General features: G+C 44.0%; 1 protein-coding gene across 2 annotated transcripts; it reads right to left on the bottom strand.

The window, feature by feature from the left end:
* Positions 1–61: 61 nt before the first annotated feature.
* On the bottom strand, positions 62–26,978 carry LOC139557703 (arf-GAP with GTPase, ANK repeat and PH domain-containing protein 2-like). 2 transcript variants are annotated; one of them, XM_071372801.1, is made up of 17 exons: positions 26,611–26,978; positions 17,526–17,587; positions 17,270–17,357; positions 17,085–17,170; positions 15,297–15,438; positions 14,959–15,093; positions 14,552–14,673; positions 13,125–13,301; positions 12,798–12,878; positions 12,589–12,693; positions 8,488–8,764; positions 8,216–8,347; positions 4,167–4,318; positions 3,770–3,860; positions 3,260–3,482; positions 1,093–1,384; positions 62–901 (listed from the first exon to the last, which is right to left on the bottom strand). In XM_071372801.1, exons 1-17 carry the CDS (start codon positions 26,771–26,773, stop codon positions 770–772), a joined length of 2,460 nt encoding a protein of 819 aa, XP_071228902.1. In that variant the 5' UTR covers positions 26,774–26,978; the 3' UTR covers positions 62–769. The 2 variants fall into 2 exon arrangements, with proteins under 2 accessions (XP_071228902.1, XP_071228903.1); XM_071372802.1 differs by having other exon boundaries at positions 17,526–17,584.
* Positions 26,979–27,823: the final 845 nt, after the last annotated feature.

Genomic DNA, 27,823 nt, shown 5'->3' with positions numbered 1-27,823 from the left:
TTGCCCCCCAGTGGTTGGATGACAGTGGCACACAGGAGCCAGAGGGCCATAAAAACAAACGTTTACTTTTGGCGATATTTTATTTACTTACAGTTCATAAACGTTTCAAATAGAAACAGTGAGAAAAATAGATGACAAATAGATACATTGTAACAAATAACAAACAGAAAATGGTTGAAAGTATACAGTCTGATAAAATCCTATGGTCTATTGATAAAGTACTCTGGAAATCAAAGAAAACAATTGCAGTCAATTTTGTTGAATTGTAAGTGTTACCCTGCATGGCTACAAACAAGTCTTAGATGTTCCAGCAGGCAGAATTACATAAAAGTACAGTATATATTACAAAATCATTATAATCGGTCATTGTATGTCAGTATGACTTCTCAATATTGTAAAACAGGCAAATGTATTATCTAAACAGATATAGTTTATTACAGATTTAACCCACATATTTTCTCATTTGTTTGTATTTGTAAACAGACAACCATTGACAATTTCAGCAATATATTTGCCTTTAAAAATTGAATGAATATGGCTTTTTTAGTTGCTTGATATGTTCTCTTTCTGGGTTTTACTTTTGTAAGTGGAGTACTTTCTTTGTATTCTTGTTGCCTTCCTCACTTTCAAAACCACATCCATAGAAGCTTTTTTTCACCAGCCTTTGTGTGCTACCATGGCGTTAAAGATACGAAACCCTCTTCTTGGAATTGGTATGACCCAGGCTGCTGAGGCTGGCAGTGCTAGGTCTACGGGAGACACCCGTGTGTCAATTGGGGGAGACCTCGTTAGGGCAGCCATGTTGCAGGAGGATGTCAGCACACTCTTTGCTCCCAGTTTTTCTAGCCATGGTCATGGCTGTCCGGCCCTGAGGATCCCTGGCCTTCACATCACTTCCATACTGCAGGGAGGGAGAGATTCAGCAATTCACCATTTACATTCGGTATAAAATTACCCCAAAATATAATAATTGAGAATAGGTGAATTAATTTCATGTGACACCACTTGACTTGGGCTAAAGGCTAACAATTTGTGTCCAGTGCTTGGGGAAGATCATCATCAACAAATAATTTGTCCAGACCAGGGCCTTACCCAGACTAGCAGCTGTGTCATTACCACATCACCCAGCTGACAGGCAGCGTGCAGGGAGGTGTGAGGCTGTGGCTGTGAGGGTGTTCCTCCGTTGGCCAGGGCAGTGTTGATCTGATCCTTGTTGATGTGGGCCAGGAGCAGTAGGAGCCTGGGCAAATCCCTCTCTGTCACCGCGGACAGCAGACACACAGACATCGCAGTGTCCCCTGGGCCTGTGGGGCTTAGAGCAGGCAGGGGTGCCACAAACACACGCTGCTCGTATTTTGCACGGATCCATGATTCTCTCTCCTCTCTGTGAGAGAGACACAAACATACAGGTGAGTTACCATGGCAACTGCTCATGGATCAAGAGAGAGATCTCTGTGGCAACATACAGTATCTTCCAGGACGTGTGCTCCGGTCATGTGCTGACCAACTGGCAGGTGTCTTCAGAAAATGTCAGTGAAGTGTCCCTGATTGTGTCATGTCAGTGTCATGTCCCTGATTGAGTCTGTAATACCACCATAGTCCCTGTGCCCAAGAACACGAAGGCAACCTGCCTAAATGACCACAGACCCGTAGCACTCACGTCCGTAGCCATGAAGTTCTTTGAAAGGCTGGTAATGGCTCACATCAACAACATTATCCCAGAAACCCTAGACCCACTCCAATTTTCATACCGCCCAAACAGATCCACAGATGATGCAATCTCTATTGCACTCCACACTGTCTTTTCCCACTTGGACAAAAGGAACACCTATGTCAGAATGCTATTCATTGACTACAGCTCAGCGTTCAACACCATAGTGCCCTCAAAGCTCATCACTAAGCTAAGGATCCTGGGACTAAACACCTCCCTCTGCAACTGGATCCTGGACTTCCTGGCGGGCCAACCCCAGGTGGTGAGGGTAGGTAGCAACACATCTGCCACGCTGATCCTCAACACAGGAGATCCCCAGGGGTGCGTGCTCAGTCCCCTCCTGTACTCCCTGTTCACCCACGACTGAGTGGCCAGGCACAACTCCAACACCATCATTAAGTTTGCAGACGACACAACAGTGGTAGGCCTGAACAACGAAGAGACAGCCTATAGGGAGGAGGTCAGAGACCTGGCCGGGTGGTGCCAGAATAACAACATATCCCTCAACGTAACCAAGACTAAGGAGATGATTGTGGACTACAGGAAAAGGAGGACCGAGCACGCCCCCATTCTCATCAACGGGGCTGTAGTGGAGCAGGTTGAGAGCTTCAAGTTCCTTGGTGTCCACATCACCAACAAACTAGAATGGTCCAAACACACCAAGACAGTCGTGACGAGGGCATGACAAAACCTATTCCCCCTCAGAAAACTAAAAAGATTTGGCATGGGTCCTGAGATCCTCAAAAGGTTCTACAGCTGCAACATCGAGGACATCCTGACTGGTTGCATCACTGTCTGGTACGGCAATTGCTCAGCCTCCAACCGCAAGGCACTACAGAGGGTAGTGATTACGGCACAGTACATCACTGGGACTAAGTTGCCTGCCATCCAGGACCTCTACACCAGGCGGTGTCAGAAGAAGGCCCTAAAAATTGTCAAAGACTCCAGCCACCCCTGTCATAGACTGTTCTCTCTACTACCGCATGGCAAGCGGTACCGGAGTGCCAAGTCTAGGACAAAAAGGCTTCTCAACAGTTTTTACCCCCAAGCCATAAGACTCCTGAACAGGTAATCTAATGGCTACGCGGACTATTTGCACTGTGTGCCCCCCCAACCCCTCTTTTACGCTACTACTACTCTCTATTCATCATATATGCATAGTCACTTTAACCATATCTACATGTACATACTACCTCAATCAGCCCGACTAACCGGTGTCTGTATGTAGCCTCGCTACTGTTATTTTTCACTGTTGTTTTTATTTCTTTACTCACCTATTGTTCACCTAATACTTTTTTTTCACTATTGGTTAGAGCCTGTAAGTAAGCATTTCACTGTTGTATTCGGCGCACGTGACAAATAAACTTTGATTTGATTTGATCGTCTGCAACTCATTCTTGGATTCAACTATTTAAATCTTATTCTAGTCAAATAATGGTCTTCATTGGACAAAAATATTGGCTTTTCTTTTGAACTCTCACGAAACAGGTGACCATAAATAAAGCATCCAGATGTTTCCTATCTATTATACTGAACCAGGACCCTCACCGTGTGGCGTTGGGTGTGGGTTTGTGTCTGCCCTGGGTGTGGCATTCCCAGATGCTATTGGCCAAGTGGTTGCCAATGGCAGTCAGGACCTGTGTCAGCTCCCTGGGCCAGTCATCCAGGTCCAGAGAGCGGACGCGGGACAGGTGTGTCCCCAGATTACGGTGGATCCCTGAACACTCGATGCAGATCAACGCACCCAGGTTGAGGCTGGCCCACGTGGGGTCTGGAGAGGACATCCAAACCAGAGCAGAGGGATTGAGATCGAGAGTAAGGGATTGAGATCGAGAGTAAGGGATTGAGTAAAAGAAAGGCTGCTTCTAACGTAATCAATCATTTTGCACTAATGACTCCTTTTTCATTAATACCGAAAAAAATGAATGGCCGTATCTGGTAGATAGTATAATAATGAACTCTTTGCACATGCATGGACATTGAATAGAATACGTTTTTAACTAGAGAGTTAGAGAGATATATAAAGAGTGAGAGAGGAGGTCAAGTCTAGAAACCCACTTGGTGCTCCACAGTCCACACAGAAGCTGTTGCCCTTGGCATTGCGAATGGCCTGTATGGCAACCGCCTCACTCTGGCTGCTCCTCCGTGCCTATGAAAGAACACATAGTTGACATTCCACAAGTATGAAGTGGATGTGCATTGTGACTGAATACGTCTCTAAGGAATCAGCAACTTGGACCGCAACGCCTGTCAGTACACAGCCAATCAGCATTATCTTCACTCCCCAGTAGGGTTCCACAGGGAACATATACACATGTTATGTACTATAAAACATTCAAAACTATTTAAACTATTTCCATTTGTATAGTCTATTATAAGAAATCATCTTTGAATACTATTTTTAAACAGTACATATTTCCACACATCCCAGGGTGCTGCCCAGTCAGTTCCTTGCCTTGTTCCTGAGGCTCTCACAGGATTGCAGGCTGGCCAGTATCTGGCTCTCTATGGCCGTCACCCAGGCATCTCTGTCCTCCAGACTCTGGGCCTCAAAGTGCCACGTCTGCCCTGTGCTGGACACGATGATGAAGCCAGTATTCTCCTCATCTACAAAGACACGTTGGCAAGGGAAAATGGGAAAATGTAATACCATTAGTCTGCCCCACTTAGTAAATTCAAATCCTGGTTAACACTTCTTTACAGTACATACACAAAAAGCACATGTAACCAGCATAAACACAGACTCACTTCATCACCATGAGATGTTCGCTGATCATTTAAAAAAAGGACACCGAGCAGGCAGACATTGTGCATGATGCAAAAAGTTGAAAAAGGGTGATTGAGAGAAAGAAAGTAACGAAAACCAACAACAAACCTTACAAATCACAGGTCAATCCAAAATGTGTAATACACTTGCTAGGTAGAGAGACAAACAGACAAACAGGCATAAAACACAGGTAGATTGTCTAGGTTACCTAGCCAGTTACCGAGGCTACCTAGCCAGCTACACTTTCAAACTAAGTCAACAACGCAGCCACTGCTAGCTAGCCTACTTCAGCAGCACTGTATCATTTTAGTCAATAAGATTTCTTGCAACGTAAGTTTAACTTTCTGAACATTCGAGACGTGTAGTCCACTTGTCATTCCAATCTCCTTTGCATTAGCGTAGCCTCTTCTGTAGCCTGTCAACTATGTGTCTGTCTATCCCTCTTCTCTCCTCTCTGCACAGACCACACAAACGCTTCACACCGCGTGGCCGCTGCCTGGTGGTCCCAGCGCGCACGACCCACGTGGAGTTCCAGGTCTCCGGCAGCCTCTGGAACTGCCGATCTGCGGCCAACAAGGCAGAGTTCATCTCAGCCTATGCTTCCCTCCAGTCCCTCGACTTCTTGGCACTGACGGAAACATGGATTACCACAGATAACACTGCTACTCCTACCGCTCTCTCCTCGTCTGCTCACGTGTTCTCGCACACCCCGAGAGCTTCTGGTCAGCGGGGTGGTGGCACTGGGATCCTCATCTCCCCCAAGTGGACATTCTCTCTTTCTCCCCTGACCCATCTGTCTATCGCCTCCTTTGAATTCCATGCTGTCACAGTTACCAGCCCTTTCAAGCTTAACATCCTTATCATTTATCGCCCCCCAGGTTCCCTTGGAGAGTTCATCAATGAGCTTGACGCCTTGATAAGCTCCTTTCCTGAGGATGGCTCACCTCTCACAGTTCTGGGTGACTTTAACCTCCCCACGTCTACCTTTGACTCATTCCTCTCTGCCTCCTTCTTTCCACTCCTCTCCTCTTTTGACCTCACCCTCTCACCTTCCCCCCCTACTCACAAGGCAGGCAATACGCTTGACCTCATCTTTACTAGATGCTGTTCTTCCACTAATCTCATTGCAACTCCCCTCCAAGTCTCTGACCACTACCTTGTATCCTTTTCCCTCTCGCTCTCATCTAACACTTCCCACACTGCCCCTACTCGGATGGTATCGCGCCGTCCCAACCTTCTCTCTCTCTCCCCCGCTACTCTCTCCTCTTCCATCCTATCATCTCTTCCCTCTGCTCAAACCTTCTCCAACCTATCTCCTGATTCTGCCTCCTCAACCCTCCTCTCCTCCCTTTCTGCATCCTTTGACTCTCTATGTCCCCTATCCTCCAGGCCGGCTCGGTCCTCCCCTCCTGCTCCGTGGCTCGACGACTCATTGCGAGCTCACAGAACAGGGCTCCGGGCAGCCGAGCGGAAATGGAGGAAAACTCGCCTCCCTGCGGACCTGGCATCCTTTCACTCCCTCCTCTCTACATTCTCCTCTTCTGTCTCTGCTGCTAAAGCCACTTTCTACCACTCTAAATTCCAAGCATCTGCCTCTAACCCTAGGAAGCTCTTTGCCACCTTCTCCTCCCTCCTGAATCCTCCTCCCCCTCCCCCCTCCTCCCTCTCTGCGGATGACTTCGTCAACCATTTTGAAAAGAAGGTCGACGACATCCGATCATCGTTTGCTAAGTCAAACGACACCGCTGGTTCTGCTCACACTGCCCTACCCTGTGCTTTGACCTCTTTCTCCCCTCTCTCTCCAGATGAAATCTCGCGTCTTGTGACGGCCGGCCGCCCAACAACCTGCCCGCTTGACCCTATCCCCTCCTCTCTTCTCCAGACCATTTCCGGAGACCTTCTCCCCTACCTCACCTCGCTCATCAACTCATCCTTGACCGCTGGCTACGTCCCTTCCGCCTTCAAGAGAGCGAGAGTTGCACCCCTTCTGAAAAAACCTACACTCGATCCCTCTGATGTCAACAACTACAGACCAGTATCCCTTCTTTCTTTTCTCTCCAAAACTCTTGAACGTGCCGTCCTTGGCCAGCTCTCCTGCTATCTCTCTCAGAATGACCTTCTTGATCCAAATCAGTCAGGTTTCAAGACTAGTCATTCAACTGAGACTGCTCTTCTCTGTGTCACGGAGGCGCTCCGCACTGCTAAAGCTAACTCTCTCTCCTCTGCTCTCATCCTTCTAGACCTATCGGCTGCCTTTGATACTGTGAACCATCAGATCCTCCTCTCCACCCTCTCCGAGTTGGGCATCTCCGGCGCGGCCCACGCTTGGATTGCGTCCTACCTGACAGGTCGCTCCTACCAGGTGGCGTGGCGAGAATCTGTCTCCGCACCACGTGCTCTCACCACTGGTGTCCCCCAGGGCTCTGTTCTAGGCCCTCTCCTATTCTCGCTATACACCAAGTCACTTGGCTCTGTCATATCCTCACATGGTCTCTCCTATCATTGCTATGCAGACGACACACAATTAATCTTCTCCTTTCCCCCTTCTGATAACCAGGTGGCGAATCGCATCTCTGCATGTCTGGCAGACATATCAGTGTGGATGACGGATCACCACCTCAAGCTGAACCTCGGCAAGACGGAGCTGCTCTTCCTCCCGGGGAAGGACTGCCCGTTCCATGATCTTGCCATCACGGTTGACAACTCCATTGTGTCCTCCTCCCAGAGCGCTAAGAACCTTGGCGTGATCCTGGACAACACCCTGTCGTTCTCAACCAACATCAAGGCGGTGACCCGTTCCTGTAGGTTCATGCTCTACAACATTCGCAGAGTACGACCCTGCCTCACACAGGAAGCGGCGCAGGTCCTAATCCAGGCACTTGTCATCTCCCGTCTGGATTACTGCAACTCGCTGTTGGCTGGGCTCCCTGCCTGTGCGATTAAACCCCTACAACTCATCCAGAACGCCGCAGCCCGTCTGGTGTTCAACCTTCCCAAGTTCTCTCACGTCACCCCGCTCCTCCGCTCTCTCCACTGGCTTCCAGTTGAAGCTCGCATCCGCTACAAGACCATGGTGCTTGCCTACGGAGCTGTGAGGGGAACGGCACCTCCGTACCTTCAGGCTCTGATCAGGCCCTACACCCAAACAAGGGCACTGCGTTCATCCACCTCTGGCCTGCTCGCCTCCCTACCTCTGAGGAAGTACAGCTCCCGCTCAGCCCAGTCAAAACTGTTCGCTGCTCTGGCACCCCAATGGTGGAACAAACTCCCCCACGACGCCAGGTCAGCGGAATCAATCACCACCTTCCGGAGACACCTGAAACCCCACCTCTTTAAGGAATACCTAGGATAGGATAAAGTAATCCTTCTAACCCCCCCCCCCCCCCCCCTTAGAGTTAGATGCACTATTGTAAAGTGGTTGTTCCACTGGACATCATAAGGTGAATGCACCAACTTGTAAGTCGCTCTGGATAAGAGCGTCTGCTAAATGACTTAAATGTAAATGTAAATGTAGATTCAGTGAGCCAGTCAGCTCCTCACTGTTCCTTGTTGTTACCTGTCTTGTTAATGTTTCTCAAGGTACCAAAGCTTTTTAATTTCCACATTTTGTGCTTGGCTGCAGGACAACAGTTTAGCCCCGATTAGCAGGAGATTAAGGAAAATAACAGCAAAATAGATTTATATAAAGAGTGCAGAATAATCTGGTAGAGATGTACAGTAGGAGGCCCAGAGCTCACCTTCAGCCTGTCCAATGGCTGTGTCGCCTTTCTGGTTCATACTCTTCTTCCTTGTTTTCTTCCTTTTGTCCATCATTGGAGAGGATTGACCATCTTTTCCAAAAGGGGGACTGGTTGCTCCTTCAATAGCATCTGACATTGGGGTACAAAGATGCATAAAACACTGTTTGTTATGTGTTGAGGGAACTTGCAGCTCTGGTACTATCATGCTCCAAAGCCCACATTGACATACTGTATATTAGAAACCTATTATTATTACATTTCTGACATACCAGCACTATGTGACTTGCTGGACAGTGTTGATGGACAACGTTTTACTCCTCTATCTCCGGGAGAAGACAACGCACCAGGCTGTTCTTCAACAGGCACAAGGCTTGGTGGCAACAATGGGGCACTGGCGCTCTCTGTGGGTGCAGCATCCTTGGCCACACCGTTCAGGCCAGGGGAGGGCCCATAAGGGGGGACTGCCCTTGGTGGGCGTTTCCCTGGAACCTTCACTGTGACACGCAGTAGGTCGATCTCTTTAGCGTGAGAATTCTGTATATAGTCCTGAAACCACCAAGATCATACCTGTTAAACTAGGATGATTTGCTAAATTTCACTAGACTGGAAATTAAATGTAGTTTTTTTCCGAAATATTGCAATTTTACTGTGTATTACAGTTCTCAACACAGTGAATTCTCACATCAAAATAGATTTCAACTAATTTAACATCATAAAAAAATATATATATACAGTACTAGTCAAAAGTTTGGACACATCTACCCATTCAAGGGTTTTTCTTCATTTTTAACTATTTTCTACATTGTAGAATTATAGTGAAGACATCAAAACTAAGAAATACACATATGGAATCATGTAGTAACCAAAAAAGTGTTAAACAAATCAAAATCTATTTTAGATTGTAAGATTCTTCAAAGTAGCTGTCTGACTTCCTCCGAAGTCGGTCCCTCTCCTTGTTCGTGCGACGTTCTGCATTGTTTATTGTAAGTGCTTGTGCACGTTATGTCTGGTGTGCGTCGGGTTTTGTACCCATTTATTGATTGTTCTGGTTTCCGGTGGGTTTTTATTATTAAATTGCACCGTTGGAAACACAGTTTTTGCTCTCCTGCGTCTGACTTCTCTGCCGCCAGTACGCACCCCTTACATTAGCCACATTTCCTTGATGACAGCCTTGCACATGCTTGGCATTCTCTCAACCAGCTTCACCTGGAATGCTTTTCCAACAGCCTTGAAGGAGTTCCCACATATGCTGAGCACTTGTTGGCAGCTTTTCCTTCACTCTGCGGTCCAACTCATCCTAAACCATCTCAATTGGGTTGAGGTCAGGTGATTGTGGAGGCCAGGCCATCTGACGCAGCACTCCATCACTTTCCTTCTTGGTCAAATAGCCTTTACACAGTCTGGAGGTGTGTTGGGTCATTTTCCTGTTGAAAAACAAATGATAGTCCCACTAAGTGTAAACCAGATGGAATGGCGTATCGCAACAGAATGCTGTGGTAGCCATGCTGGTTAAGTGTGCCTTGAATTCTAAATAAATCACCCACAGTGTCACCAGCAAAGCACCCCCACACCATCACACCTCCTCCTCCATGCTTCACGGTGGGGACTACACATGTGGAAATCATCCGTTCACCTACTCTGCATCTCACAAAGATCTGAAATTTGGACTCATCAGACCAAAGGACAGATTTCCACCGGTCTAATGTCCATTGCTCGTGTTTCTTGGCCCAAGCAATTCTCCTCTTCTTATTGCTGTCCTTTAGTAGTGGTTTCTCTGAACAGTTGATGTTGAGATGTGTCTGTTACTTGAACTCTGTGAAGCATTTATTTGGGCTGCAATCTGAGGCTGGTAACTCTAATGAACTTATCCTCTGCTGTAACTCTGGGTCTTCCTTTCCTGTGGCGGTCCTCGTTAGAGCCAGTTTCATCACAGTGCTTGATGTTTTTTGCGACTGCACTGGAAGAAACTCTCAAAGTTCTTGAAATGTTCCGGATTGACTGACCTTCGTGTCTTAAAACCTCTACCGCTTCTCTCTCCCGGATCCGGGATCCTCCTCATCAAAAAAGCTGACTTGCATAGCCTAGCCTAACGGGACAGGGATATCATATAATATATTTTTCATGAAATCACAAGTCCAATACAGCAAATGAAAGATAAACATCTTGTGAATCCAGCCATCATTTCCGATTTTTAAAATGTTTTACAGCGAAAACACAATATGTATTTCTATTAGCTAACCACAATAGCCAAACACACAACCGCATATTTTCACCATGTTTCCACCGCATAGGTAGCTTTCACAAAACCGACAAAATAGAGATAAAATTAGTCACTAACCAAGAAACAACTTCATCAGATGACAGTCTTATAACATGTTATACAATACATTTATGTTTTGTTCGAAAATGTAAATAAATCATAGTTTTACATTGCAGCCACCATCAAAAATAGCACCAAAGCAGCCAGAATAATTACAGAGAGCAACGTGAAATACATAAATACTCATCATAAAACATTTATGAAAAATACATGGTGTACAGCAAATGAAAGATAAACATCTTGTGAATCCAGCCAATATTTCCGATTTTTTAAGTGTTTTACAGCGAAAACACAATATAGAATTATATTAGCTTACCACAATAGCCAAACACACAAACGCATTTATTCACCGCAAAGGTAGCTTTCGCAAAAACCAGCAAAAGATATAAAATGAATCACTAACCTTTGGACAACTTCATCAGATGACAGTCTTATAACATCATGTTATACAATACATTTATGTTTTGTTCGAAAATTTGCATATTTACAGCTGCAAATCGTGGTTATACATTGTGAATACGTAGCAACATTTTCCCAGAATGTCCGGAGATATTTTGGACACTCACCTAATCTGACCAAAGAACTCATCATAAACTTTACATAAAAATACTTGTTGTATGGCAAAGGAAAGATACACTGGTTCTTAATGCAACCGCTGTGTTAGATTTTTTAAAATAACTTTACTACAACATACAAAATACATTATTGTGAGACAGCGCTCACATATTCTCCGCCCTGTTGGATTCTACATATTCCACAGAAATACGAAATAACATCATAAATGTTTTCTTACTTTTGCTGAGCTTCCATCAGAATGTTGTACAAGGAGTCCTTGGTCCAGAATAAATCGTTGTTTGGTTTTAGAATGTCCATTTCTTCTGTCGAATTCGTGCCACAATGCTAGCCAAGGCTGCTAACATTCCCATCCTCTCTTGGCGCAAAGAACGGAAAACTCCAAAAGTCCCAATAAACGTTGAATAAACTGATAAAACTCGGTTGAAAAAAACTACTTTATGATGTTATTATCATATGTATCAAATAAAATCAGAGCCGGAGATATTCGCCGTGTATACCGAACGCTTTTCAGAAAACAATGTCGAGCTCCCCTGCGCGCCTTCGAGGACAAAGAAAATACCGGACCTGTCACTCCAAAAGCTCTTATTCGACCTCAGATCAAGCTAGACACCCCATTCCACCTTCCACTGCCTGTTGACATCTAGTGGAAGGCGTATGAAGTGCATGCATATCGATAAATAAAAGCCAGTTGAATAGGCAGGCCCTGAAACAGAGCCTCGTTTTCAGATTTTTCAATTCCTGTATGGAAGTTTGCTGCCAAATGAGTTCTGTTTTACTCACAGATATAATACAAACCGTTTTAGAAACTTGAGAGTGTTTTCTATCCAATAGTAATAATAATATGCATATTGTATGATCTAGAATAGAGTACGAGGCCGTATAAATTGGGCACGATTTTTTCCAAAGTGAAAACAGCGCCCCCCTATTGACAAGAAGTTTTTAAGGTAATGATGGACTGTCATTTCTCTTTGCTTATTTGAACTGTTCTTGCCATGGTATTTTACCAAATAGGGCTATCTTCTGTATACCACCTCTACCATGTCACAACACAACTGATTGGCTCAAACGCATTAAGAAGGAAAGAAATTCCACAAATTAACTTTTAACAAGGCACACCTGTTAATTGATATGCATTCCAGGTGACTACCTCATGAAGCTGGTTGAGAGAATGCTAAGAGTGTGCAAAGCTGCCATCAAGGCAAAGGGTGGCTACTTTGAGGAATCTAACATCTAAAATATATTTTGATTTGTTTAACACTTTTTTGGTTATTACATGATTCCATGTGTGTTATTTCATAGTTTTGATGTCGTCACTATTATTATACAATGTAGAAAATAATAAAAAGAAAGAAAAACCCTCTAATGAGTAGGTGTGTCCAAACTTTTGACTGGTATTGTATATATTTTTGTTATCTTATAACTAAGATGAGATCATGTTACTGGTGTTGGTCTGGTTGATTGTGGTGTGACTTACATTGTGGCTGGAGTGATAGACCAGGGAGCCGTTGTTGGACAGAGTGACATATTTCTTCTTCCACTCTTTGTTCAGTGAGCTCCCACTCCGCTTCCATAGGATACTCTGTTACAAACAATGGGTTCAATGTCATTAAGTTCCCTTCCATGACTGAAGAACTGGAACTAATCTATTCATTATACACAATATCCAGTGTGTGTCACACTGACCTGTTTGATAGCGATGGCCCGGCCACTGCCCACGTCACCTTTAGGGTCAACATTCTTTTCACTGCCACTGCCTCGACGGTTCTGAGAGAAGTTGTATCAACATTATAGGGTTAGAGATGAGAGTGTGACAGGTATAAATATGGACTGACACAAGTGTACAGGACAGATGCGAAACTGTGTGACTATTACTGTATGTTAAACTGTACATTTATTTTAGCTCTGTTTTGAAATCAGCTTGTTTGAATTATATGGCTCTTTGGAACATTGTTCCGTTGATGAAATATTCCAATAATTTGATCACCAGAGATTCTGAGAACAGTAACTGACCTTGAACAGAGAGGTCCGCCGTTGAGGGATGTTTCTCATGGACCCTGAGGAGGTGATACTGCCAGCCCCCTCTACTGCTGCCACCGCCCCTGCCCCACCCCGCAGCTCTCTGTGGCTGATCACAGGGGTGGAGGGTAGAGAGGAGGGGTAGCCACTATTCAGTCCTCCATTACTGGCCTGAGAGGGAGAGGGAGGACAGGGGGACAGGGGGACAGACAGGGGGATGGACAAGAGGGCAGACGGAGAGTGGCACAAGGAATACAGAGAGAGGATGGGGTGAGGACAAATGAGATGAAACAGAGAAAACTAGACAAACGGACCAGACAACATGCTCTTCCTCCTGAATACATTTGGTATCTACTAGAATAAATCCTACATCTGTGGTTCCCAAACTTTTTGAACCATTCTTTGAATCCATCAAGGGCCTCTTTTAAGCCCCCAGATGAACAAAAAACTCCCGCCTTGGGCCAATCAGTATAATTTAGTAAATGTCGGATCTCTATGGAAAGATGCATAATTCACCCAAGTTTAATCGAAATTGGACCAGTGGTGTCTGAGATATCACGTGGGTTAGCCAGACTCATATTCCTGAGCAATGTGTGCCACATTTCCTCTCTGAGTCAAACAGATCAAGAGATATAAACATGTGCCTGTTATAGCGCCATCGTGTGGTCGACATTAATGTTCTTGTATATGTTGAATCTTCACAGTGTTTGTAACATGTGAACCAAATTTTGTTACAATACGAATATCCTTGACTGATTTGCCTTTATGTGCCAGAATACGCCCTCGTGAATGTTTATTGGTCAGTATTGGCCATGATGTTTTAGGTGCTAGTCTGGAAAATATTGCGTTGAGACATCTTTGTCCATAGCTGCCACTTACCACATAACAAGATTTGTGCAGATCGGTCATTCGGTGCCAAAAGAGTAGCCTTTTATGTGTTTTTCACAAAATTTGAAATGGTGGAAAATCCATCATTGTGGACCTTATGGGTCCCTGAGGCAAATGTGGTCCTTGTGAGGAGAGTGACCTATGTACCGAATTTCATGACTAGGTCAAATTGGGTGAGGGGTGTGACCTTTCAATGTTTGCATTATAAATCTGTTGTGATAGCACAACCATCTAGCCAATCAGTGTAACTGTATAAATGCCAGCTCTCTATGGCAAGATGCATCATTCACCCAAGTTTTGTCAATATCGTACTAATGTAAGAGACAGATCCACAGTCCCCTCCTCGATTTTATTGTGGGTGACAACAATGTATCTAGCCACAGCTCAAGGTTAAGGCCTATAGGAGGATCTTCAGTACTGTAGCTGGTATCCACCTGTGGGTCCCACTGCACTACAGTATTGATTTTCTGTCAACAACACAGAAGAGATAAGCCTGGGAAAAAGACAGATGTAAACAGTGTGAGGCATGTTACCTGTCCAAGGAAGGATGCTGACCCCGATGTGGAGCCCCCAGAGTGACTGGGGGAGTTAGGAAGAGACTTGCAGGAGGCCAGGAACGCAGACTGTTTCTTCTGTGCGACTATTTTCTGGGCAGCTGAGAGGAGAGAGAAATACTGCACTAGTGAGATGGCACTAATCGCTCATTACTTCAGGATGTGAATTGTATGTGTTAGGTAAGTAAGTACAGCCGTGCATCTCTGGTCAAACAACATAGATTTGTGATATAATCCTTTATGTAGAATGACATTTCTTTTAAATGATTTGTGAAGCATTTGTGTATAGTGTGACCGGAATGATTTATTGTGTTAAAACAATGGTAATGTGTCTGTACCTTTGGGTCACCAGCTCTGACACCAATGCTCAACTTCAGTTAACTCACCCTCCTGAAAAACCCGGTCTACATTGAGCCCATAGGTGGCACAGGTCTCATAGAACACACAGTGCCTCACATCAACACATAGCTGCCGGGCACGCATGTCCTCAATCACACGTGGGTTGGTACTGCTGATTTTGTCTATAGAAAGAGGACAGCGGAGACCGTGGGGCTTCAGACACTGAGATGAAGTCATATAGGCTACAGTAGCTTGTACAGTATATGCTCACTTTCTTCCATCTAATTATATAAAACAAGACTAATGGTTCTGTAGATGCTATCCATCTGCCCTCTTACATTTCCCTGAACATATCCATCCATTTTCATTCCTCCATGTTCCTTACCTTGTGTCCCAACCACAACAAGTGGGATGTCAGCACTGCTGCGATGTGTGTTGAGCTGGCTGTACAGCTGGTAGACATCCTGGAAGCTGGCCTCATTCTCCAGACTGAACACAAGGACCACTGCATCTACCCAGTTGCTGATCTACAGACAGAGATTTGGTAGGAGAGGGAAGAGAAGCGAGAGGCGAGAGGGAGACAAGTGCAAGATGGGTCAGGATAAGGATTAAGATGAGTTAGTGAGATTGTAATTCTGTAATTATTTCTCAACACATCATTCTACATCAACAACAATGCAACAAGGTATACAGTGCATTCGTAAAGTATTCAGACCACTTCCCTTACAGCCTTATTCTAAAAAATATTAAATAAAAAAATGTCTTCATCAATCTACACACAATACACCATAACGACAAAGTGAAAACAAGCTTTTAGACATTTTTGCAAATGTATAAAAAATAAAAAACAGAAATACCTTATTTACAGAAGTATTCAAATCCTTTGCTATGAGACTGGAAATTGAGCTCAGGGGCATCCTGTTCACGTTGATCAGATCCTCTCTGACCAAGGCCCTTCTTCCCCGATTGCTCAGTTTGGCCGGGGTTCTAAACTTCTTCCATTTAAGAATTATGGAGGCCACTGTGTTCTTGGGGACCTAAAATGCTGCAGAATTTTGTACCCTTCCCCAGATATGTGCCTGGATACAATCCTGTCTTGGAGCTCTATGGACAATTCCTTCGAACTCATGGATTGGTTTTTGCTCTGACATGCACTGTCAAACGTGTGACCTTATAAAGACAGGTGTGCGCCTTTCCAAATCATGTCCAATAAATTGAATTTACCACAGGTGGGCTCCAATCAAGTTGTTTTATTTTAATTGAACCTTTATTTAACCTGGAAAGCAGGCCATTATGTTAGAGTGGCCAGATGGAAGCCACTCCTCAGTAAAAGGCACGACAGCCTGCTTGGAGTTTGCCAAAAGACACCTAAAGTACTCTCAGACCATGAGAAACAAGATTCTCTGGTCTGATGAAACCAAGATTGAACTCTTTGGCCAGAATGCCAAGCATCACGTCTGGAGGAAACCTGACACCATCCCTACAGTGAAGCATGGTGGTGGCAGCATCATGCTGTGGGGATGTTTTTCAGTGGCGGGGACTGGGAGACTAGTCAGGATCAAGGGAAAGATGAATGGAGCAAAGTACGGAGAGATCCTTGATGAAAACTTGCTCCAGAGCACCTGCTCCAGAGTGCAGGACCTCAGAATTGGACAACAGGACAACAACCCGAAGCACACAGCCAAGACAATGCAGGAGTGGCTTCGGGACAAGTCTCTGAATGTCCTTGAGTGGCCCAGCCAGAGCCAGGACTTGAACCCGATCGAACATCTCTGGAGCGACCTGAAAAGAGCTTGAGAGGATCAGCAGAGAGGAATGGGAGAAACTCCCCAAGTACAGGTGTGCCAAGCTTGTAGTGTCATACCCAAGACGACTCGAGGCTGTAATCGCTGCCAAAGGTGTTTCAACAAAGTACTGAGTAAAGGGTCTGAATACTTATGGAAATGTGATATTTCAGTTTTTTTTTTATACAATTGAAAAAAAATCTAAAAATCTGTTTTTGCTTTGTCATTATGCGGTATTGTGTGTAAATTGGTGAGGGGAAAAAACAATTTAATCCATTTTAGAATAAGGCTGTAATGTAACACAATGTGGAATAGCTCAAGGGTTCTGAATGCTTTCCGAATGCACTGTACACACACTCCAGCAAATACACTAGTACATTTACACACACCTGTGCATCAGGAGTAACTGCCTCCTCTCTGATTAGCAATAGATGACTCTGTCCATCTACCAATACCTCCTTCTTATACCTCCCCCCTGACAATGGAACAGCAGCGCAGAGGTTAGTTATTGTGTGTCAGAGAGCCATTATGAAAGATAAAATGGTAGGACAAGAAAAGTGTTTTTCATGCTTACCTTCAATCTTCTCTAGTGGAAGGTAACTTCCTGTTATGTATCTGTTTATCAGCGCTGACCTGCCACTCCGAAGACTTCCCAGCACCCCCTGCACAGATTAAAGAAGTTCGAAAACACACACACAGCCTACTGTACACACACACACACACACACACATCTTCACTCATGGTAGCTTCCCTGAATAGAGTGTGAAAAGAGATGAAGCTCTATCTAACTTTTCTTTCAATTCATCTTTAATGAGGATGCTTTGTCTTACCACACGGAGCTCAGGGATGGATCGACTCAAGGTCCACTCTTGACTATTTGCACAAGCCGCTGCTTGGGAGAAAGGGACAGAGGGAATCATCATTTTGATAATTCAAGGGAAACAACAATCAGAATGGCCTTGGAAAGGACTAGCGATAAATGACTGTTATGTGAATTGGTTGAGTGGCAGTCAGGCACTCTTGATCAAAATAACCTTTCACGACAACATAAATGAGTTTACTGGACTAGGCTAGTTTGTACAATGCTCTGTTTATCCACTGTACCACCAAGAGGTCTGCCATACATATTTTGTGTCGTTCTCTGAGAAGATCCTTCACATGATGTAGCTGCCATTCAAAGGCAGCTGCTCTACTAAGGATCAAAGTGTCTGATGCAGGGGGGCAACGACTCCCTTCGCTTTGTGTGTCGCTAGGCAGTAGAATGCTCTGTGCAATCCCAGTGGAACACACACACCATCACGGTCAGGGATGGAACAGCACCAACACTGTTACTGTCAGGGATGGAACAGCCCCAACACTGTCACTGTCAGGGATGGAACAGCACCAACACTGTTACTGTCAGGGATGGAACAGCACCAACACTGTTACTGTCAGGGATGGAACAGCACCAACACTGTTACTGTCAGGGATGGAACAGCACCAACACTGTTACTGTCAGGGATGGAACAGCACCAACACTGTTACTGTCAGGGATGGAACAGCACCAACACTGTTACTGTCAGGGATGGAACAGCACCAACACTGTTACTGTCAGGGATGGAACAGCACCAACACTGTTACTGTCAGGGACGGAACAGCACCAACACTGTTACTGTCAGTGATGGAACAGCACCAACACTGTTACTGTCAGTGATGGAACAGCACCAACACTGTTACTGTCAGTGATGGAACAGCACCAACACTGTTACTGTCAGGGATGGAACAGCACCAACACTGTTACTGTCAGGGATGGAACAGCACCAACACTGTTACTGTCAGGGATGGAACAGCACCAACACTGTTACTGTCAGGGATGGAACAGCACCAACACTGTCACTGTCAGGGATGGAACAGCACCAACACTGTTACTGTCCCTGCTGGGCCAGAGATGCCCCCAATGCAATAGGATGCTCACACCCCCACACCCTTTGACACTCTGTGTCCGCAGGAAGCTGAGTGACTCTGTGTGTTGCTGTGGTGGGACCAGTGCCAGCAGTCTACTACTCAGTGATGTCAGTTCCTGAAAGATGCAGGCCAACACAGATGCACAAGGAGGGAAGACACAATAGGGCCAGAGAAAGAGAGAGATGACAAAATTGTATTTTTCACAGGCAGCTTCCCCTAACATAGAGAGAGACGAATTCAACTCAAGCCAAAGGGCTCTTTATGCGCCAGGCCACATGAGACATGTTGCCAAAGCAATCAGACAGCATGATACAGCTGCCTACAAATCACTCTGTATAAAGCTAAATATCCAGACTCTCTCCCTGAACTGTATGAAGACAATAATGTAGTGTAATTGTTAAAATGTCACGGACATTCAAAGAACCCTTCTATTCTTCCTGGGAACATTAGAAGTCTCTCTCTCTCACACACACACAGCACCCCCGTGTTGCGATGGAAACCTTTCCCCCCAGACCCTGCTAGGCTGATTCTGCTCTTGCCCAGAGAGAACACATACCATACATGACTAGACACAGAACATATGCGATGTATACTATACACTTCAGGCCCATACTCATATTGAGAAAACATAAAAGCACTGCAAACAAATAATTAAGCTGCAAGCCAATACCAGTGAAACAGCTTGTCACTAACCTCCACAGACATTATTCATGTTTCCATGTTGTTGTTCTTGAAATACATGGTATGTGCCCGAGGCAGATGAAACTACAAGGGCTTCTGAAGTTTGATTAACTTCTCCAAAAAGGGCATATTTAGTATTTATACAGTTAAGAATGTCAGACTGATGGTTGGTGATGTGAAATGCAGGGAAGAGAGAGAGAGAGAGAGAGAGAGAGAGAGAGAGAGAGAGAGAGAGAGAGAGAGAGAGAGAGAGAGAGAGAGAGAGAGAGAGAGAGAGAGAGAGAGAGAGAGAGAGAGAGAGAGAGAGAGCGAGGGAGAGAGAGAGAGAGAGAGAGAGAGAGAGAGAGAGGGAGAGAGAGAGAGAGAGAGAGAGAGAGAGAGAGAGAGAGAGAGAGAGAGGGAGAGAGAGAGAGAGAGAGAGAGAGAGAGAGAGAGAGAGAGAGCGAGGGAGAGAGAGAGGGAGAGAGAGAGAGAGAGAGAGAGAGAGAGAGAGAGAGAGAGAGAGAGAGAGAGAGAGAGAGAGAGAGAGAGAGAGAGAGAGAGAGAGAGAGAGAGAGAGCTGAAGAGAGAACAAGTGAGAGAGAGAGAGAGAGAGAGAGAGAGAGAGAGAGAGAGAGAGAGAGAGAGAGAGAGAGAGAGAGAGAGAGAGAGAGAGAGAGAGAGAGGGAGAGAGAGAGGGAGCTGAAGAGAGAGAAGGAGAGCTGAAGTATCTCCTCAAGGGATTAGAACAGAACTGCTATACCTGCTCTAAGATGTATTTATTCCTTTACTTCACTCCCCTCTTCTCCCTCTTCATTGCTTTTAGATTTAGGATTCCAGTCATCCATTGTCAGTGTTTCAATTAAACTTCCATTCATTTTGTTGCAATGTACAAAAGTACCATCTTCTGCCACAAATATCAAAAGAGACTGAAATCCATTCAGTAGCGTTCCAGTTGTGTTAAAACATCCTGCAGTAAAAACATCTGGATTAAAGTGAGTATATAAATCAACTGTATAATATGGTTTCAATTATTAACTTGATTTTATTTGTGTTGTGTTGCCGCTCCCCCATCTCCAATAGTGTTCTACTTCCTGTCAACTTGCTGTCCCATATTCTATGCAAAACGCAAATCAGAAGGAAAAAAATCCCATTTCACTGAAACTGTCGATCAAGAGTGTCAGGAAAATCTGAAGGATACTGAAGGATTCAATACTCCCATGTTGAAAAAAAAACCTTTGTACGGTATCAGAAAATATCCTCACAGAGTGCAGTTCAGACTATGGGTAATCCTCTTCAGCCATGTGTTCTGACAGCAACCTCTACTCAGAGAAAGGTCTGAGCGAGAGACAGACGGGACAGTGATTAGGTTTGATGTGGATCAGGATGAAAAAGCCACTAGGATCCAATCGCAGGCAGAGATCTGGAGATGCATGACCGAGTCACAGCGCCCGGCCACCATCACGCCTCTTTCCGTCAGTTCCTGTGTCCTTCAATCGTGTCAGGCATTGTGCATGTCAATAGAGCCACCGGTCTGTGAGGCTGAGCCAAGCCTCTGCAATGAACACTGAACATCTTTGGCTCTGAATCTTTGTGCTATACAGACAACAGGTACGACATGAGTACAAAACCCAGTCGCACAGCTGGTACCTGAGAGTATGGATACGGAGAGAGAATCTTCTCAAGCCCTCCTCTAGATCCCCTTCTTGTGTGAGTGCCAAACCAAACAGAGAAGGAAAACCCTGTTTCTCTTCTTCCCCACCCCCCCCTCTCTCTCTTTTTACCTCTCTGCCTCTCAGCATGCAGACTGCGCACTGTCCCAGCTCTTCCTTGCTCCTCCCCCCCTCATCACCCTCTCTCTCGCTCTTGCTCTCACGCTCTCTCCTTGTTGTAAAGAGGGAGGTGATGAGGTGTAGAGGAAAGGACTATTAAATCTGTAAACCATATTATGTCATAATGAACCCATGTATTTGTAATGAATACAATGGGAGACAGAGAGCTGGTTTCAATTGCAGGGCGCAGCAGGTGTTTATTTGTAAAGGACCACAGGAGGAGGCAGGTAGCTGGGTCCAGGGGCAGGCAGAAGGTCATACACATTGCATCCAAATAGGCAACAGTACAGGCAGGGAAAAGGCTAGTACCGTAGTCCGGGAGATCAGGCAAGATGTTGATGACAGGAAATCCGATAGGCAAAAGTACAGGCAGGGAATAGTCAAAAAGGCGCCGATAGTGAGGACGGCCAAAATCTATGATACACAGGAGGACTAATATGGAAATAAACAGAGCTCTGAATAGAATGTGTACAAAAACAAACAATACCTCACAATGACAGGGTGCAAAGAACTGAACTAAATTGTGTGTGTAAATAACATACAGGTATGTGAACAGGTGATCAGAATTCAGGTGATTGGGATCTGGAGCGTGAGCTCCGTTCAGGGGATCTGTGTGTTTGAGAGTGTGAGCTGGAAAGTGGGCTGGAAAGTGAGCTCCGTTCAGGGGATCTATGTGTTTGAGAGTGTGAGCTGGAAGGTGGGCTGCGTTCAGGGGATCTATGTGTTTGAGAGTGTGGGCTGGAAGGTGGGCTGCGTTCAGGGGATCTATGTGTTTGAGAGTGTGAGCTGGAAGGTGGGCTGCGTTCAGGGGATCTATGTGTTTGAGAGTGTGAGCTGGAAGGTGGGCTGCGTTCAGGGGATCTATGTGTTTGAGAGTGTGAGCTGGAAAAAGGGCTGAAAAGTAACACATTTCATTTTTTTTTTACACACATTTTATGGGTTTCCTTTGTAAAAACCTGTTGTCTACGAACAGTTTTGTGAGGGTTGTATATGTTTAGAATCTTCACATACACTAGACATCTCAGTCTCATGACATCTCTAGACATCTCAGACCACATGGAATAGAAAAGATTCTGACAGCGTTTCAGCTACAGGGGGGAAACGCAACCAAGAAACAACATGACTACAGTCTCAAACACAGAGGAAGTGAATTAATGCGACTAATGCAACATGTTATTTTTGGAGAGCAGGTCAATTTATGTGTAAACATCCTGCAGAACATCTAAAACAGGAACAACTGCCATGTGTCCATATAAAATCCTATTTTTTGTGTTGAATTACTCACGTGCAAGAGGTTTATGAATATTTCTGTTCTGTTTCTTGATTAATCTAATGAATCTGATATAGACACCCACAGATTTGAGATGGAAGAATCCAGTTGCCCAAGGCAAGAAATATCAGAGATGTGTGCGCTCCCTCTCTCTCTTTTCTCTCTCGCTCTCTCTGTCTCTCACACACGTGCACACACACACAGAGAAAGAAAGAGAGAGAGTGAGAGAGATAGAGAGAGGGAGAGAGAGAGAGAGAGAGAGAGAGACTAAATCTAATGAATCTGATATAGACACCCACAGATTTGAGATGGAAGAATCCAGTTGCCCAAGGCAAGAAATATCAGAGATGTGTGTGCTCCCTCTATCTCTTTTCTCTCTCGCTCTCTCTGTCTCTCACACACGTGCACACACACAGAGAGAAAGAAAGAGAGAGAGTGAGAGAGATAGAGAGAGAGACAGAGAAAGAAAGAGAGAGAGAGACAGAGAGAGAGCGAGTCAGATGGACACTGACAGAGGGCAGTGTTCAGGCTGTGATTGTTCATATTATTTCATCTTTGCTGTGAACCATCCCTGGTCCTCTTTAATTAGTTTTCTCTACATATATCTCCCACCCTCCCACTCTCTTGGCATGCTGCAGTGAACAGAGCTGCTGTATGTGACAGATCCCAATTCAAATGGCTTCATTCTGCACCCTGGAGCATCACTTCTTCTCCCCACTCTTTCGACTCACTAGCATTCAATTCCTAACAGAAACGCCCCTCTTTCCACCAGTGTACTCCACACTATGTAAGCATCCCAAATGGTATCCATCTGAGATGGACATTCTTTGATCATGGCTGCCATTGAACTTTTGAATTACAGAGCCTTCAGAAAGTATATCCTTTGACTCATTTCACATTTTGTTGTGTTACTGCCTGAATTCAAAATGGATTAAATATAATTTTTTCTCACCCATCTACACACAATTCCCCATAATGATGAAGTGAAAACATGTTTTTTGACATTTTTGCAAATGTATTGAAAATGAAATACCGAAATATCTAATTTACAGAAGTAATCACACCCCTGAGTCAATAGATGATAATCACCTTTGGCAGCGATTACAGCTATGAGTCTTTCTGGGTAAGTCTCTAAGAGCTTTGCACACCTGGATTTGCACATTATTCTTTAAATAATTCTTCAAGCTCTGTCAACTTGGTTGTTGATCACTGCCATTGCTAGACAGACATTTTCAAGTATTTCCATAGATTTTCAAGCCGATTTAAGTCAACATTGTATCTAAGCCACTCAGGAACATTCAATGTCGTCCTAGTAAGCAACTCCGGTGTATATTTGGCCTTGTGTTTTAGGTTATTGTCCTGCTGAAAGGTGAATTTGTCTCCCAGTGTCTGTTGGAAAGCAGACTGAACCAGGATTTCCTCTAGGACTTTGCCTGTTCTTAGCTCTATTCCGTTTATTTTTGTCAACAAAAAAACTCATTGCAGATGACAAGCATAGCCATAACATGATGCAGCCAATTCCAAGCTTGAAAATATGAAGAGTGGTACTCAGTGCTGTGTTGTGTTGGATTTGCTCCAAACGTAACACTCTGTATTCAGGACATGAAGTTAATTTCTTTGCCACATTTTTTTTCCAGTTTTACTTTAGTTCCTTATTGCAAACAGGAGGCATGTTTTGGAATATTTTTATTCTGTACAGGCTTCCTTTTTTTCACTCTGTCATTTAGATTTGTATTGTGGAGTAACTACAATGTTGCTGATCCATCCTCAGTTTTCTCCTATCACAACCATTAAACTTTGTAACTGTTATAAAGTCACCATTGGCCTCATGGTGAAATCCCTGAGCGATTTCCTTCCTCTCCGGCAACTGAGCTAGGAAGGACACCTATGTCTTTGTAGTGACTGGGTGTGTTGATACACCATCCAAAGTGTAAACAACTTCACCATCCTCAAAGGGATATTCAATGTCTGCTTTTTTTTTTACCCATATACCAATATGTGCCCTTCTTTGCGAGGCATTGGAAAACCTCCCTGGTCTTTGTGGTTGAATTGGTGTTTGAGATTCACTGCTCGACTGAACGACCTTACAGATAATTGTATGTGTGAGGTACAGAGATGAAGTTGTCATTCTAAATCATGTTATTAAACACTATTATTGCACACAGAGTGAGTCCATGCAACTTATTATGTGACTTATTAAGCACATTTTAAATCCTGAACTTATTTAGGCTTGCCATAACAAGGGAGTTGAATACTTATTGACTCAAGACATTTCAGTTTTTTTTTATTTACTTTGTAAAAATTTCAACAAACATAATTCCACTTTGACATTATGGGGTATTGTGTGTAGGCCAGAGACACAACATCTCAATTTAATACATTTTTAATTCAGGCTGTAACACAACAAAATGTGGAAAAAGTCAAGGGGTGTGAATACTTTCTGAAGGCACTGTATGTAAAATAAATGTTTGAATGTATATTAGGCATATATCTCTAAGGCCATGCAGAGGTCTGGCAGATCATACAAATCTACTCAAAACGTGTCAACACATAGTCTGTGTCCCAAATGGCACCCTATTTCCTGTACATTTGCACTACTTTCGACCATAGCCCTTCACACTTTATTTTTTCCTCCAGGTCTTATCTTATTTGTGTAAATATTTACAGCATTTTGAGGGGGTGACACCTTTGGTTGGGGATGGGTGGGGGAGTGGTTGTGGGAGGGCCATAGAAAGAAATAGAAATACTAGAAGTGTCATGCCCTGAACATAGTAAGCTGTTTTTCTCTGTGTTGGTTGGGGCGTGATGGTGACTTGGGTGGGTTATCTAGGTGAATTTGTATGTCTATGGTGGCCTGATATGGTTCCCAATCAGAGGCAGCTGTTTATCGTTGTCTCTGATTGGGGATCATATTTAGGCAGCCATTTCCCTTTTGTGTTTGTGGGATATTGTCTATGTTTAGTTGCATGTCTGCACTATTTGTATAGCGGTTTGTCTGTTGGTTTTGTTAAGTGTTCATTCATTTAAAGAGAATGTACGCATACCACGCTGCACCTTGGTCTCACTCTTATGACGAACGTGACAAGAAGGGACAAATGCTCCAGAGTGGTGCAGCAGTCTAAGGCAATGCATCTCGGTGCAAGAGGTGTCACTACAGTTCTTGGTTCGATTCCAGGCTGTATCACATCTGGTCGTGATTGGGAGTCCAATACGGCAGTGCACAATTGTCCCTGGGCTGTCTGGGAATTGCTGGGGTAGGCCGTCATTGTGAATAAGAATGTGTTCTTAACTGACTTGCCTAGTTAAATAATAATAAAATGTGCAGTATGAAGAAAATAGGGTCCCATTTGGGACGCAGACACAGAGTAGTAAAGCACCAGTGGCTCTCAACTATTCGAGTATCTTTTGCCTCATCAGTCAAACAGGAGAGTGAATAGCTCTCCTTTATTAAATCATACATTCATGATCCACATAGCAATGGTTAACCAATTACTTTAACCAATTACAAGTGAATGAGATTAAATTACATAAACAGAGACTAACAACGAGAATGATGATGAGAGTAATACATTGAGTCTCTGTGAAGTCAAGAAAATAACTAAACAACTGTGGGAGGGCGGATGAAGGAAGTGACGAAAGTGACATAATTCACATGCAAACTATGGTGCTGAGAAACTGTCCTGGTCTGAGAGGAAGTGGCTTTGAGAGCAACAGAAGAATAAGAAGAGTGGCAGACAGACAGGAAGTAGGCTAGAAGCCCAGAGTTCTGGGTTGAACAAACCTGCTGCCATGGCAATGACCACAGAGACAGGTTAGTTAGAAGTGTTGTCACTGAACTGATAGAGAGGATGTGTGGAAGAAAGAGTCCCCACCTCAGTCAAACACAGGAAGCTACAAGAGGTTGATCTTATCATGATCTGAAGTCAGTTGTTGTTTCTAATACACTCACAAGGGACAAACAAACTGGACCACTAAGCAACTGTACTATAGTAGATGGGATAAAAAAGACCTCACATTGGCTAATCGAAAACAAGAGAGAGAATAGCTAGAAACTCATTTATAACATAAAACTGCATAAATCATGTGTGAATGCTATATGACAAGTTCAGTTCAGTAACACCATGGTATAGGTCACAGCAATTGAAAATGGAATATTCTAATTTGAAGTGAAACACAGCTTGCCCATGTTGTAATGAGAGGAGAGCTTACCTTGAATACTGTGGAGGTAAACCTTAAGGCCAGAGCGGAGCTGCTGATCACCAACCCTCTCAAACTGCTTAAACAGTTTGTTGATTGTGTTCTGAACGGATTCATGCCGTTTTACCTCTGCTCTTATGGCACTTGACTGAGACAATTTATTGCTGCTATTCATCTTGAAGTATGTAGATTGAAATAAACTAGGTAAATAATCCAGTTGCTTCAGCCCATTTGAACTCCTCTCTTTTTCATTCCACAACTGTTCATTCCGTTAAAATGCAAAAAAATATACTCCAAGAGAAAGTTACACTCAATAGTTTAGATCGCAGGACACCAGAGCTCTCATTGCAACGTTTTTCAATTTCCTCTGACGGCTTTGAAATCACTTCCTTATTTCAAACGATATTTTTTACTGTGTGGTTGCTTGCTTTTTGTTAAAGGAGAGTCTTCTCTGCACCAGGGCTAGCCTACACATTGTAAAGGTCCCTACGGCTGATTCAAAAATCACTCTATTTTCTCACCAATGTTTAGAATTTACATGATTATACAATTTCATGTATAATATGTACATAAACTGTTGGTGTTTATTGAGCTACATGTATTAACAATAGGACTGCATTGTTGGTTAAGGGCTTGTAAGTTAGCATTTCACGGTAAGGTCTACAACTGTTGTATTCGGCGCATGTGACAAATAAAAATGTATTTGATTTGACAGAACATGAGAGCCTCTGTCCCTAGATGGTGAGGCTTGGATCTGAAATGGGGTGTCATGGCTCATAATGTCAATCACAGTGATGCATAGTAGGTTCATGCCAATTCAATTTCATTCTAAGGGCTTTATTGGCATGTGAAACATATTTACATTGCCAAAGCAAGTTAAATAGATAATAAGCAAAAGTGAAATAAACAATTAGAAATGAACAGTAAACATTACATAAAGTTTCAACAGAATAGAGACATTTCAAAGGTTATATTATGGCTATGTACAGTGTTGTACGAAAGGGAAAATCTCTCTCTCTCTCTCACCCTTATTTCTCTGAACCATGTTGCATAATCCTTGTCAAGGCTTGTCAAAGTAGCCAACCTACTACATTGAATTATATTCTATAAAAAAATGATGACATTTGAAACATTTTGCACATTTTCTCTTTTAAATACTCTAAACACAGAGATAGTAGACTTGATGACTTTATGTCTTGTGAGTAAGTCATGACACCTCCCTCTT

This window comes from Salvelinus alpinus, chromosome 28 (genome assembly GCF_045679555.1).
Source record: "Salvelinus alpinus chromosome 28, SLU_Salpinus.1, whole genome shotgun sequence".
Classification (NCBI taxonomy): Eukaryota; Metazoa; Chordata; class Actinopteri; order Salmoniformes; family Salmonidae; genus Salvelinus; species Salvelinus alpinus.
Note: the sequence above shows the minus strand (reverse complement) of the source record. Positions and strands in the feature narration are given on the sequence as shown.

Coding starts and splice junctions, on each gene's coding strand:
- LOC139557703 (XM_071372801.1), bottom strand. CDS start 26,773: ATGAATAGCAGCAATAAATTGTCTCAGTCAAGTGCCATAAGAGCAGAG. Junction 17,358..17,525: donor CCATCCCTGAGCTCCGTGTG/GTAAGACAAAGC, acceptor TAATCTGTGCAG/GGGGTGCTGGGAAGTCTTCG. Junction 3,861..4,166: donor GTGAGAGCCTCAGGAACAAG/GCAAGGAACTGA, acceptor GTTCTTTCATAG/GCACGGAGGAGCAGCCAGAG.